Below are 16210 nucleotides of genomic sequence, written 5' to 3' on the forward strand. Positions count from 1 at the left end.
GCCTACCATTACTCTAAAAAAAAATAATGAAGAATATAATTTAGTAAAGTAGTATGAATAATTGAGTCTTACATAAAATATAAAATAAAAAAAGGAGCAGCCACTAACAAATGAGTAGCACTTGTATCTTTCCCTTCGTTCATCGTGGTTTGTAGCTTTCTATTAGTTCATTGTGGTTTGACATTGCTTTGGCCATGTAACAAAATTTATGATTTCAACACTATTAGTGAAATCAAAAAACCTACCAGACCTATAATTAAGAGATTGGAAGTGGCATGTTTAGTTCACTAGATCAGTAAACATACACCTACGTATTAAGATGACATTACAATACATGATATGGCCTGAAAATCTTTTCTTCTGTACCCCTTAAATGTACACAAAAATGTGCATTTTGAAAACTCATTTAAATTCTATTTATTTGCAGCATCTACAGAAAATCAAAAGCCTTCTATATTAGTGGCCAAAGGTAGAAGAGCTTGTGCTTAAAACCATGAAAGAGGCAAATAAGAGGCCATTTAAAGGGAACCTGACAATCATGGGCGGCAGGTATCCGACACTGGCTGCGTGATTTCAGCCATGTGTTTGACTTTTTCAGAGAAAAATAACCTGGCCAGGTACCGAGTGGCGGGAATAGTAAAACAACAATTACTATGCAGCATATAGAGATGCAATACTGACCATGACTACAAGTCTCTGGGTTTCTGCTGTGATAGTAACATAGTAACATAGTTATTAAGGTTGAAGGAAGACTTTAAGTCCATCTAGTTCAACCCATAGCCTAACCTAACATGCCCTAACATAATTCAGAGGAAGGCAAAAAAACCATGTGGCAAAGAGTAAGCTCCACATTGGGGAAAAAAATTCCTTCCCGACTCCACATACGGCAATCGGACTAGCTGCCTGGATCAACGCCCTATCAAGGAATCCAGTATACATAACCTGTAACATTATGCTTTTCAAGAAAGGCATCTAGTCCCTTCTTAAATTTTAGTAATGAATCACTCATTACATCATACGGCAGAGAGTTCCATAGTCTCACTGGTCTTACAGTAAAGAATCGGCGTCTGTTATTATAATAATAATAATCTTTATTTATATAGCACTAACATATTCTGCAGCGCTTTACAGCTTAACAGTTTCAAACACAACAGTCATAAGTAACAACGTTAACAATAGAATAATTAAAGCAAAATAAGACGACCCTGCTTGTGAGAGCTTACAATCTACAATGAGGTGGGGGAGATACAAAGCACAAGTGTGTAGTTACAATGATGTTCCAGCCATCTTCAAGGGGTGGGGGATAGATGGAGATGGTGAATGGGCTACACACACACAAACATAAAATGGCTTTGATTAGGGAACGTGATAGGCCGCTCTGAACAAATGTGTTTTGAGCGAGGGCCTAAAACTATGCAAATTTTGGATGGTCCTAATATCTTGGGGTAGAGCAATCCAGAGGATTGGCGCAGCACAGGAGAAGTCTTGGAGTCGGGAGTGGGAGGTAAGAATTAGTGCAGAGGTTAGTTGAAAGTCATTTGCAGAGCGCAGAGGCCGGCTAGGCCGATAGACTGAAATGAGGGAGGGGGTGCCGCACTGTGGAGAGCTTTGTGGGTGAGAACAAGTACTTTGAATTGTCCTGTAATGAATGGGCAGCCAGTGTAACGACTGGCGAAGAGCGGATGTGTCCGAGTAATGATTAGCTAAATGGACAACCCTGGCTGCTGCATTAAGGATAGACTGGAGAGGGGAAAGTCGAGTAAGGGGGAGGCCAATTAATAGAGCATTGCAGTAGTCCAGGCGGGAGTGGATCAGGCGACAGTGAGGGTTTTTGTTGTTTAAATGGTGAGAAAAGGGCGGATTCTAGAGATGTTCTTTAGATGTAAGCGGCACAAGCGGGCAAGAGATTGTATATGGGAGGTGAAGGTGAGATCGGAGTCAAACATAACACCCAGACAGCGCGCCTGCTGCCGGGGTGTTATTATGGTGCCATCCACGGAGAAGGAAATGTCAGATTTAAGGAGGTTAGTAGACGGCGGGAGCAGAAGAAGTTCAGTTTTGGAGAGGTTGAGTTTCAGATAGAGAGCGGACATGATGTTGGAGACTGCAGACAGACAGTCAGTGGCGTTCTGTAGTACAGCGGGGGTAAGGTCAGGGGATGACGTGTATAGTAGTGTTTCATCAGCATAAAGATGGTACTGAAAGCCAAATCTGCTGATGGTCTGTCCAATTGGGGCTGTGTAGAGGGAGAAGAGAAGGGGGCCAAGGACTGAGCCCTGAGGTACCCCAACAGTGAGAGGACTGTGAAGGGTCTAGGAGGGAGGGAGTGGAGAGGTAACGGGTAAGGCGGGAGTAGACCAGGTGCTCCAAGAGTTTAGAGATGAAGGGGAGAATGGAGACCGGTCTGTAGTTATTTGTTCAGGATGGGTCAAGGGTGGGTTTCTTTAGTAATGGAGTAATGATAGAGTGTTTGAAGGAGGAGGGGAAAATGTCAGAGGAGAGGGAGAGATTAAAGGTTGTAGTTAGGTGAGTTGTGACGACTGGAGAGAGAGAGACTGGAGGAGGTGTGAGGGAATGGGGTCGGTGGTGCATGTAGCCAGATGAGAAGAGGAGAGGAGCTTGGAGACTTCTTGTTCTGTAATGGGATTGAATGTGGAGAGTGAACCAGGGGAGATGCAGAGAGGGATGGGAGTCACTGCACTTGGTGTCTGGGAGCGGATTTCCTGATGGATATTATCTATTTTCTCCATAAAGTGGGAAGCCAGGTCATTAGCACAAATGTCTGTGATAGGGGCTTGTGCTTTTGGCCTGAGGAGGGAGTGAAAGGTGTCAAAAAGTTTCTTGGGGTTGTTGGATAGTGAGGAGATCAGAGTGGTGAAGTAGGCCTGTTTGACGAGGTTAAGGGCAGAGTTATAGGTCCTTAACATAAATTTGAAGTGTATGAAGTCTTCTGGTGTGCGTGTTTTCCTCCATAAGCGTTCAGCACCCCTAGAGCATCGCTGGAGAAATCGGGTTAGCGATGTGAGCCAGGGCTGTTTCACTCTCTGTTTGGAGGTTCTGAGGGTGAGGGGAGCTACTTGGTCAAGGGTGCTTCTAAGAGTGTCATTGAAGTGATGTACTGCCAGATCCGGACAGGAAAAAGAAGAGATTGGGGACAATGATGAGTGTAGGAAGTCGGAAAGTGTGTGAGGATTAATAACATGTAGATTTCTGAATGTGTGGTAGGTAGGAGAGTGCTGGGGTGGGTGAGGAATTGTGAGTTTGAAGGATAGAATGTTGTGGTCAGAGAGGGGAAGAGGTGAGTTAGCTAGGTAGGAGATTGAACAGAGCCGGACAAAGACCAGGTCGAGGGTGTTACTGTCTTTGTGTGTTTCAGGGGTTGTGAGCTGTGAGTGGCCTAGAGAAGTGGTTAGTGATAGAAGCTGGGATGCAGATGTGGAAGTGGGGCTGTTAATGGGGATGTTGAAGTCTCCCAGGATAAGGGTTGGTAGTTCTCAGGACATGAAGTGTGGCAGCCAGGCAGAGAAATGGTCCAAAAAGTGGGTGAGTGAGCCTGGGGGCCGTTATATGACCGCTACTCTGAGGGAGAGGGGACGAAAGAGCCTGATGGTGTGGACCTCAAAAGAAGAGAATGAGAGTGATGGAGCTGGGGGATAACCTGGAACATGCATTGTGGGACAGGAGTATGCCTACTCCACCACCATGTCTGTTTGTGGGTCTCAGGGAATGTGAGAATTGTAAGCCACCATGGGAAATGGCAGCAGGAAAGACAGTGTCAGAATCCTGAATCCAGGTTTCCGTGAGGGCCAACAGATTAAGAGAGTTTTTCAGAAAGTAATTTTGTAGGAAAGGAAGCTTGTTACATACAGACCGTGGATTCCAAAGGGCACAATTAAAAGAAGGAGATAAAAAAGTGCAATTAATATTAGTAAGATTATTAAGGTTTCGATGTGAGGTGGGCTAGGGGTTGAGATTGGTGGATGGTGGACCAGGGTTGGGGGAGATGTCCCCTGAAATCAGTAGGAGTAGGAAGATAAAAAGCAAGTAGCTTTTGGAATTGTATGAAGTTTTGTGCAGTGTGTTTGGGCAAGATGGGCTGAGGTTTTTCAGGAAGGTGAGAAGTGCATGGGAGCTGTACATGGGAGAGGGAAGTATAGAGGGGCTGATGTATATGAGTGGTGATGGAGGGGGGATTGTGTGGTGAATGTGGATTGCAAGGGAACATAGGAGGATAGGAATAAAGCACATCGATAGAGAGGAGAGCAGAGTGTGGGTCACCTGACTCCTGCCCTGACTAACTGCCATGGAATAACTGCTGTATCACGACGCTTAGCTTCGTGACGTTTTGCTTCTGGGATGCTTGCATGCACCCCCACATGCGTGCACCCCTAAGGATGTTTCTAAATTTATAGTCCAGACTGCTGGTTCAGAAGAGATGGCTTGTGGGAACTGGTTGGGGATAATTTGGCAGCTGGGGCCAGCACACCAGGGCTTTTCTTTTAGATGATCAAAGACATTCAGCCTGGCAACATCTATTTTAACACCTTCCACCAGATAAGATCTACACTGATCCCAGTCATGGATATGCAACAGTGAGTATTAAGTACAATGCACCAAATGAATTATACCAATGAAGTAGCGGCAGATGACAGACAGCAGACAGCAAGCAGAAGGGGGAAATTGTACCATTAGAGTCTAATGCAGCAGATGAGACATCAAGCAGAGGTGGGAAGTTGTACCATTAGAGTCTATTGCAGCAGATGAGACAGCAAGCAGAGGTGGGAAGTTGTAAACCTTCTTTCCTCCATCAAACTACGTTCAACATTCCCATTCTGATACTAATGTCCTCACTTAGACTCTGAGTATGTGTAGTTCCCATCCATGTTGGCATGTAAGGGCCTTTCTTTCAACTCTGAATATGAACACCCTTACCAAGGAGGTAATGCATCTTGTTGTTTTTCATCACCAGGGGCATATGCTTGGGTTGCCTTTCCCCATGTATGCTACACTGCTCCATTGATGGATTAACAGAACGTAATTTCCTATTGCACGTTCATGGAATTTCCAGATTAGCGGAATTGTAGAGTAAACTATACCACACTAATGTGTATATGACAAAACTAGCATGATTATTATTATTATTTATTATTATAGCGCCATTTATTCCATAGCGCTTTACTTGTATACATAATAAAAAACAAGTACAATAATCTTAATCAATAAAAGTCATGACTGGTACAGGAGGAGAGAGGACCCTGCCCGCGATGGCTCACAATCTACAAGGGATGGGTGAGAATACAGTAGGCGAGGGTAAAAGTATGACATCATTCTGACTGCCTTACCACAGCCGACCATTTCAGTGTCATTTTTCTGTCATGGACCTAGAAATGTACTGTATGTTGTAACCCTGCAGGTGAAAAAGTTTGTTGCATAACGTAGCAATGTTATATCTAGTTCTATGTTCGTTCCCTTTGTTTCTGGTTTTGTCACCAGGCTGAGACTTGCCTCCATTGAGGGCATTTCTAGGGGAAGTGGAATGTTTGTGTTGTTATTTTTGGACAAGTGGTGCTATTCAGGCAAGGAGTTAAGGAGTTAACTCCACTTTATTATCTACATAACCCCTTTATGTGAGCCCTGGCCAAGTTGTTAGTTGCCAGTTTTTAGCTCTGCTTAACCTGGTCTACACCCTTCATCTTAGCTCCAGTTTTGCTAGTGTTTTCCTGTTATAAAACTTGGCTTGTTTTTGTACTTCCCTCCAGCCAGGCATTTTTGCCCCTTTTCCAGACCTCCAGGCGGTGACACAGATTCCTGACCATCCTCTGCCAGCCCACTCCACCAACCAACAGCTCCCCATGTGAAAGTCCAGATCCCTTTAAAGGGTGAGGGGTTAAAGGGTGAAGGCCAGGGTAACCCCTGGGATCTGGTAGATGGAGCAACTAGCGCTAAGCCTGTCCATAGAAACCCTATTAATAACAGGCTACCGAGCACAGAGCACAAGTGACAAGTACATGTAGAATATAGACAAATGAAAAATGCTGCGTAAGTATCCTTGATGCCTATCACATTTTGCTAATAATCTACCATGTCTACGTTCAGTGATCCATGATGGCTATACGCCAGTAAGCTGCAGATCTAGCCAACCTCTGTGACAACACGGTGATCGCAATGTCAGTGTGTGCAGTCCCGTTTCTAAAAAACATATTCTTCTCCAATGCAAATTCCAAAACTCTCTCATAGTAACATTTCCCTTTCATCTTCAAAAATGTCACAGGGCCTATGTTGGTTTTCTTGCTATCAGAAAAAGATGAATACAAATAAGGTAGAATAGTCTATGGTCTCTACTACATGGCTGCAAAGACTGAAAAGCCACAAGTCCATCAAGATCAACCTTCTGTTTATGTTAATGTCTTCCGCCTGATACAGTTAGGGGTCTATAATGATTTCATGTCCCATATACAAACTGTTATTCTCAGTTATGCAAATTATGGAACATGGGTGACTATGCCCTGCCCAACACTAGTGGAAACTAGTGGTCAACGCTCAAAATAAGTACAAACCACAATGACTACAATTATAGACACGAAACAGATACTTTATACAGATAAATGTCACTTTTAAGGGACCAGTATCGTAAAAGTAATATAATGTATCCAAGATCTATTGTCTGCCTGCCTATCTATCTATCTATCATCTATCTATTATCTATCTATTATCTATGCATCTATCTGTCATCTATCATATATCATCTATGTATCTATCATCTATCTATCTCACTAACTCACTATATATCTATCTCACTATCTATGTATCTATTTATTTATCTATCTATCTATCTATTTATCTGTCATCTATCATATATCATCTATCTATGTATCTATCATCTATCTCACTAGCTCACTATATATCTATCTCACTATCTATGTATCTTTCTATTTATCTATCTATCATTTATTATCTGTCTCACTATTTATCTATCATATCTATTATCTATCTATCTATCTATCTCACTAGCTCACTATATAGCTATCTCACTATCTATGTATCTATTTATCTATCTCACTATTTATTTATCTATCTATCATATCTATCTATCTCACTATCTATCTATCTATCTATCTATCTATTTATTTATCTATTATCTATCTGTCCCTTTAAAATGTATCTCTATCTCTTTGATATCTATCCTAATATATATTCTAATTTTTGAATATAGCCATGAGTTTTAATATGTCAGTACTTCTGAACAGAAATATGATGTGGGGTGTAGCTAAACAGAAATATGAGAGACAGATACATTTATGGCATTATGCCTCATGTATTAGTATTTATTTTAGTGATACTGGCTATAGACAATTTGTCCAGGCCACCGCTAGTTGCATATTTTATGTTTCTGTAGAATTTACATACTTTTAAAGATTTCTATTTGAGAAATCTGAGCAGAATAATCTACATATTTATCAGAGACCTTGTGCACAAGCAGGAGGGCAGGGTTTTCTTTATGTCACTGCTACCTGGTACAGAAGCTGAGCCCTGTGATGTAAGGCCAATTACAGCTAACTCCTACAGGCTGCTGTTCTATTAATTCTACCTGTACTGAATAGAAGGTACAAATAATAATAATAATAATAATAATAACAAGAATAATAATTACACAATATTTTATTTTTTTAAGAAAATAAATTATTCCCTGTCTGCCTAAACTATGTGCTATATGATGCTTTGCGGATTGCCCAGGTGGTCAGTGTGTCCCTGCTTTTTTACACCCATTTTGTCTTTTCTTGGACAATCACGCAGTCACATTTGTTCTTCCTTGTATTTAGACAAAGATGCGTTTATTTATTTATAAAATGTCAATACAATTATAGACTTTAGATTAATTTTATTGATCAAATATATCTTCAATTTGATTATATTATCAATACAGATTGTTGCATGTTGAATTAATCAGACTGTTCAGTCCCAGCAGCATCTCTTTCTTCACCTTCAATCCCAATAACAGCGCTTATATTTCTGCTTTATTTTGCCCTTAACTCTGAAATCCCACAAATTCCTGTGCGGCAGCTCATACATGACTGTGCAGCATGGATTGTCTCAATTAGTTCAGCTGTTTTGTTGCAGGCATTCTGACTGGAGCTGGAAAATCAAGTGGCTTGTCCTTCTTTTGTCATGGGTAACCCCTATGCTCCTTGATAAATGATCCCTAGGCTTGAGCTTCCCAGTCCTCCACCTGCTGAGCTGACCTCTCAGGCTGCAGCACCATTAACAATTTCACTGCTGTCTCATTTTCAGCCAGGATCTTTCATCATGTCATGATTGTATGCTATTCATATGAGTTCACCTGCTGTGATACTAAGCAGTGAAGAAACTGTCCTCTGAAGTGGGCATACAACTGCTATGCAGCCTGTTCTTGTCTATGGCTAAGCTAACTAAGATTTATCCATCCATCCATCCATCCATCCATCTATCATTACACTATCTTTACACAGATCAGTGCTTACAAGCAATTTTTGGATTTAACTTAACATATGAAAATCATGAAAGTCTATCTATCTATCTATTATCTATCTATCTATCTATCTATCTATCTATCCACCTACCTATCTACACTATCTAACCCATATCTATCTGTCTGTCTATCTGTCTGTCTGTCTGTCTATCTATCCCATATCTATCTATCTATCTCATATCTATCTATCTATCTATCTATCCCATATCTATCTATCTATCTATCTTTATATCTATCTATCTATCCCATATCTATCTATCTATCTATCTATCCCATATCTATCTATATATCTATCTATCCCATATCTATCTATATATATATATATATATCCCATATCTATCTATCTATCTATTATCTATCTTCTATCTATCTATCTATCTATCTATCTATCTATCTATCTATCTATCTATCCACCTACCTATCTACACTATCTAACCCATATCTATCTGTCTGTCTATCTATCTGTCTGTCTGTCTATCTATCCCATATCTATCTATCTATCTATCTATCCCATATCTATCTATCTATCTATCTATCTAGCTATCTATCTATCTATCTATCTATCCCATATCTATCTATCTATCTATCTATCTATCTATCTATCTATCTATCCCATATCTATCTATCTATCTATCCCATATCTATCTATCTATCTATCCCATATCTATCTATCTATCTATCTATCTATCTATCCCATATCTATCTATCTATCTATCTATCTATCTATCTATCTATCTATCTATCTTTATATCTATCTATCTATCCCATATCTATCTATATATCTATCTATCTATCCCATATCTATCTATCCCATATCTATCTATATATCTATCCATCCCATATCTATCTATATATATATATCTATCCCATATCTATCTATCTATCTATCTTTATATTTATCTATCCCATATCTATCTATCTAATATCTATCTATCTATCATCTATCTTTATATCTATCTATCTATCTATCTATCTATCTATCTATCTATCTATCTATCTATCCCATATCTATCTATCTATCCCATATCTATCTATCTATCTATCTATCTATCTATCTATCTATCTATCTATTATCTATCTATTCAGGCTGCCACCACCCAAATAAAATCTATTCAAATGAATTATGGCGGATCCGGGATCTTTAAAAAGTTTGTCTATGTTGAATAGTGATGGAGACTCTGTTTCTGATAAATATATGAGAAGGGGGGAGGAGGAGGGCAAAATAATATAGATCACTGTCTGAGCGCCTATAAAATATTCAGCAGCTCCAACTGCAGGACAAACATCTCTCTGTAATCCTTGTTGATGCTCCTGTGCTGCACAACATGTCATTCATTGTCCGCACGCCCAACCTTGCTGTCACTTCAATAAAGGCTCCTTTCCTACCTGGGGATATTACCGAAGACATGAAGGTGATGCTGCCACAATGCAGTGACAGAGGGCACAGGACCCAGGATCTAGACCCTGGAAGCTTATAATGTTAGGAGCAGGGTAGATAAAGTCAGTGTAGACAGAAGCTTCAACAAATAACTGGAGTAAAGTGTGCAACTTAATGAGCATCAGGGGAGAGGCAGCAGCTGGTGCCCCCTCCTAATGTCACCCAGCTCGTCCCTGGCATCACAAGAGCAGCATAGCCCACATGTCACAAGGAGGAGACTTTAATAATACATAGGGACACGAAGATCAATATTATGTCAGCTAATTGGTATGTAAATGCAGGGAATAATTTAGATGGATAGATAGATAGATAGATAGATAGATAGATAGATAGATAGATAGATAGATAGATATTAGATAGATAGATAGATAGATCTATAGATAGAAGATAGATAATAGATAGATAATAGATAGATAGGTAGATAGATAGATATTAGATAGATAGATAGATCTATAGATAGAAGATAGATAATAGATAGATAATAGATAGATAGATAGATAGATAGATAGATGATAGATAGATAATATATAGATAGATAATAGATAGATAAATGATAGATAGATAGATAGATAGATAGATATTAGATAGATGATAGATAGATAGATAGATAGATAGATAGATATTAGATAGATAGATAGATAGATCTATAGATAGAAGATAGATAATAGATAGATAATAGATAGATAGGTAGATAGATAGATATTAGATAGATAGATAGATCTATAGATAGAAGATAGATAATAGATAGATAATAGATAGATAGATAGATAGATAGATAGATAGATAGATAGATAGATAGATAGATAGATAGATGATAGATAGATAATATATAGATAGATAATAGATAGATAAATGATAGATAGATAGATAGATAGATAGATAGATAGATAGATATTAGATAGATGATAGATAGATAGATAGAAAGATAGATAGATAGATAGATAGATAGATAGATAGATAGATAGATAATAGATAGATAAATGATAGATAGATAGATAGATAGATAGATAGATAGGTAGAGTAGGAATTCTGATAGTCTAAAATAATGACATAATATCTATCACATTACTATACAATGGTATCAAACTTTTACAAATCATTACTGCAATTGTCGCATCTCACAAAGTTGTGTTCTCTGGTGCAGCTTAAGAAATACAGAAGAGGTTGGGAATGTTCCTGAATTTGGATTTCTATTTATTGTAATGGGATTGGTAAGATCACCTTAGATCAGGGGCATCCTCATTATTCGTTAGGTTGTAAGCAGAAGGACGAGTCGATGTGACTTTTATGCCGGTGATTTCCATCCAATACTTGTTTAGATCATTCAAGTTCACAGTAATGTAGTAATATGTGTGCAGCAGGGAGGTAACATCTCCTCTCATGACATATCCTATTACTTACATAGTAATGAGTTATGTTCGACTCCTAATGATGAAACGAATTTAAAGGACTGACCGCTTACACCGAGTCCCTGGGGGGCATTATTCCCGTACCCCCCTCTCACCCCCAGGAGCTGTGCACAGGGGGTCATCTGTTCTCTATGTACCCTGGAGTTCAGGATCCAGAAGCCACTGTTATAAATGGCCCATTTACTTCACCCCTGTTTGATATAATTGGAAATGGAGAATTCTCTGCTGAAGAGTAAACTGGGTTTAATACACAAATAGCCGCTGTCCAGAGGTCGCCTCATTCATACATGTGATGAAAACCGCAGGAGACAAGAGAACTAACGCACAGGCACCATCCGGTCCAGACAAAGTCACATATTTAGACTTAAAAAAATAGGGTTGGCTAATCATGGTTATCAATCATATTATTATCCGGGACTCCTAATTCATAGTGAAGTAGCAATATTTTCTACTTTATCAGAAATATAGGAGCTAGATGGATAGAGATATATAGATAGATGGATAGCGATAGAGATAATAGGTACAATTAAATGTAAGTATATATTACATTCATATACAAACTAACAAATAAATAGTGATAAAGTTGTATCTTACATTTCCCACTGTAATTAACATTTAGAGTTATCTAAGGGCTTCAGTTCTTCTTAACCACCTGTTGTCCATAGCTGACATAATGCTCCACTATTACCAGTTCCTGCATGTCACCAATCGTCTCCACTATAGTAAGTGGATAAAGTATGGATTAACCTTGTTTGCCATTTCCTCAATTACATCAGTTATCATTATTATTATATTATTACTGATATCATCCACGTTATATTCCTTACCAGGATTGAGAATGCAGTCACTATCTGATCAGGCACAGGATCCATTAGCAGATCCAATACCTGTGATGGTTGAGAAACTTCCTAAATACACCCTTGTCTGACGAACTTGAAGTGTCGGTGGCTTATAAAGGTGGGTTAAATGCAAATAGTTTGTGTATGTGTGTGTATGTGTGTGTATATGTGTGTGTATGTGTGTGTATGTGTGTGTGTAAGTGTGTATGCATTACATATTTGCGCACACACTATAAATATGTGTACATATATGATACACACTATATAGATCACACACACGCTATATATATATATATATATATATATATATGTATATATATATATTTACACACACACACATATATATATATATAGTTCACCTACTTTTCCATGCTGTGCACACATGTATTAGTATATACCTCAGCCTTTGACAGCGGGGATGGAGCATTGCTGGCTTCCATCTTACCTGGGAGTTTTTCATCAGGTCTGCCCACATGCTGGTGCCGTCCCCCCCTCTCATCAGCACGTGGTAGGCGAAGAAGTAGATGCCAGGCAGGGGGCAGGTGAACTTGCCAGTGGAGGGCTCATAGTAGTTCCCCACATTGGTGACAACGTCGTCAAAGCGTAAAACCTCGTAGCCCTCATGTGGCTTCCTCAGCCCCGCATAGAAGGCGATCTTTGGGCTGTAATAGGAGGAGACATAACCTCCCGGTCCAGGTCCTGGGGGGCCAGGTGGTCCCGGTCGTCCTGGCTCTCCGGGCGGTCCCTTAGGGCCAGGTGGTCCCGGAGGTCCCGGTAATCCTCGGAGCCCCGATTTGCCCTTTTTGGCCCCCTGGTCCATCTTGCTCCCCTGTAGATGGGGCGGAGGGGAGATGAGCCCGTACTCCTGACTGGACTCTGCCGAGGACGCCCCGTGTGTTTGGGGGGTGTAGGGGTCACATACCATCCTGCAGCTGCCCAGCATCTCATAGTGGCTACTGGTCTTGGAGCTGCTGACCAGTAAAGGGATGGCTATGAGGAGGATCAGAACCATTGCCACCCCGATGGCAGCACCAATCACCCTCTTCCTGCGGCTTAGCCTGGACGCTGCCAGGGCTAGAAAGTCTTCTTCACTTTTGGAAGTAATGGTGAAAACTTCTTCTGGACTGGTTCAGGCAGAAATCCCCCCCTCCAGTGCCAGCAGCACCGTGCCGCTCCCTGTGGATGCCAGCCCCACCTGTTGCCAATCTGACAGGTCCTCCTGCCGGGCTCCTGGGCCACTTATCCTGGGCTGAGATGAGGAAGCTCAAACTTTTTCCTGTCTGGGAGCTGGTCCTTTTCTGCAGCCTGGATTCCAGATGTATTGCTCCAAGGCACCTAGTTTCATGCCAGCTCAGATGGGCATGATGTGTGCATCACCTCGTAGCTTCTGTGAAACTCTGCTCAGATGCAAGTGATAAGGGAGGTCTGTGAAGGCAAAGATGTGTGAACTGTCTTTAAGAAAATAAGAGCGACCTCTGGTGCCATGAGAAAGAGGAGGAGAAGCTGGAGCTGAGCTGCCTGCAGGCACAGTGTCTGATCCCATCCCATCCTCTGCAAACCAGCTCTCTCCTCATTTACATGAGAAAAAAGCAGATTGGCACAGACAGGGCACCTTTCAGGGCAAGAGGAGGTGGCTCTGTATCCTCTATGCTACAGGAAACCCACTAGGGGCTAACATCCAGCAGAGATCAGGGGCTTCAGATTGCCCACCCCCAGTCTACAGATCGTCCCTTCACCCGATTATTGGGAAACAGACGCTTGTAAGCAGCAAATCTGCGGTATTGTTCAAGAAAGTGTTTTATATGCTGAGCTGGCATCATCCCAGAGCAATTAAGTACTTTCCTTGTGTCTCCCTGTCTCTCTTTCCCTGTAGAGATTGATTAAGAACTGACAAATCCAGCAGGAATCACCTAAGGGTGCAGCAAAAGATCAAAAACCCCATCTCATTGCCGCCTAATCAGCAATTAATCAATTAAAAAGCCTTCTCAGGACAGATGTGACTTCCAGGTCTGCATACAAAAGGTCAGAGGCCCCTCATTGCCCAGTATGAAGTGATCTTTGTAGATGAGTAGATACATAGATACACAGATACTTTGCGTATTCATATAGACAATAGATACCTAAATTGTACAAATAGATCAAACGTTCTGTGAGCTTCTTCCCCCTGCACCAATTTTTCCTTTGTCAATAGATACCTTATCTATTTATAGATCTATCTATCTATTTATATTTATATCTATCTATATTTATATCTATCTATTATCTATCTATTATCTATCCTCAATCTATTATCTATCTATAGATCTATCATCTATCTATAGATCTATCTATCCCATATCTATCTATCTATCTATCTATCTATCTATCTAGCTATCTATAGATCTATCTATCATCTATCTATCTATCTAGCTATAGATTTAACATCAATTAATCTATCTATAGATCTGTCATCTATCTATAGATCTATCTATCTATCTAGCAGTGTAGCAGGAAGTGGGTCTCATTCTCCAGGGCTTCCAGGTCGCAGTGTGTCCTCCTTGGGCTTGTAGCTCTGTCTCTGCCAGCCGGACTCGATGGCCAGATTGTGGGCACTGAGTCTATACCGGCTCAAGATTTGTATAAATCCAAACCAAATAGAACACCTTTGATGTTAGGATGCCCAAGACGTTCATCACAGTGATTCTGTGTCTTAGGCAATCTCTTTCGAGAGGACACTCCTGAATGCAATAATATCCAATAATAATAATATCCAAAGAGAAGAGGAGTATTCAGTCCGAAATTCGTAAAAATGTATATAAATTTATTAAATAATCAATTAATGACATACCAAATTAATAAAACAAACATATACATAAAGAGGGATCAAGTCAGCCACAGGTATCACAGCAAAAATGTCATGAAGCCATAAAGTGCCTAGTGCTCATAGTTACTATAGGAAGCATACACACTATACCCATATTGTAGGATACATTAACCGAATATGTATTCGACATAGTAATATATAGCAAGGCTTATTAGGAATGCTTACCCATATAGTGGTGTAGTGCCGGACCCGTGTTTCTCCGCTACCGACGCGCGTTTCGCTGCTCCTATTGAAGATACACAATATGGGTATAGTGTGTATGCTTCCTATAGTAACTATGAGCACTAGGCACTTTATGGCTTCATGACATTTTTGCTGTGATACCTGTGGCTGACTTGATCCCTCTTTATGTATATGTTTGTTATATTAATTTGGTATGTCATTAATTGATTATTTAATAAATTTATATACATTTTTACGAATTTTGGACTGAATACTCCTCTTTGGGTATTACGGCTCAAGATTTGGTGGTCTCTGGGGTCTGGGAGTTTTTCCATCTATCTATCTATCTATCTATCTATCTATCTATCTATCTATCTATCTATCTATCTATCTATCAATCAAGAAAAAAGCGAAAAGCATCAACAGGTAGCCAAAGATGACCATGTGTTTAGTTTAATTCCCAGAGTCTTCAGTAGAAAGAGACCATTCAATTTATGCCTGTGATAGAAAGTTGGGTGATGTACAAGTCCCAGAGGAGGAATGGAAACCCCTACCAGTCTTAGCTCAGTCTTGACCAAGCAAAATCGGCAGATGGACAGCATGACCGAGCTTGAAAAAAACATAATATTAAATCTACATCTTGATGAAAAATATGTTGAAGGGTCAAGTGGCAAACAACTCTCTCAATATAAATAAAGCTCATCATCATAACTTTATTTCTTAGTACAGTAAATCCCAGAGAGCCCTGCAGAATAATTAAGAGTTCACACACATTCTATGTGTTGAATGCTGCAGATGCCAAACTAAGAACACCTGACAAGTGGAGAGATGTGTGGAGGATATGAATCCCTCCCGTGAAAATTAATAGAACAGTTCTTAAAACCTAACTTAGTAATAAGCAGTTCCTTTCAGAAATACATTCAGATACTCATGTCAGAGACATTTACTGTGTGGTCATAACTAATAGCACGATGCACATGCGTATAGGACCAG

At 40.1% G+C, this 16210-nt stretch overlaps 1 protein-coding gene across 2 annotated transcripts in view; it reads right to left on the reverse strand.

Annotated features, from left to right (window-relative positions):
• Positions 1 to 13738, reverse strand: part of C1QL4 (complement C1q like 4) — a 217412-nt gene extending 203674 nt beyond the window's left edge. For both annotated transcript variants that reach the window (XR_011319376.1, XM_069758361.1), the window contains exon 1: positions 12638 to 13738. Coding sequence is in view for 1 of the 2 variants with exons in the window: in XM_069758361.1 (XP_069614462.1) it covers positions 12638 to 13204 (567 nt within the window). In the remaining variant the exon portion in view is untranslated. The remainder of the gene's footprint in view (positions 1 to 12637) is intronic.
• Positions 13739 to 16210: the final 2472 nt, after the last annotated feature.

Source organism: Ranitomeya imitator, chromosome 3 (genome assembly GCF_032444005.1).
Source record: "Ranitomeya imitator isolate aRanImi1 chromosome 3, aRanImi1.pri, whole genome shotgun sequence".
NCBI classification, from domain to species: Eukaryota; Metazoa; Chordata; class Amphibia; order Anura; family Dendrobatidae; genus Ranitomeya; species Ranitomeya imitator.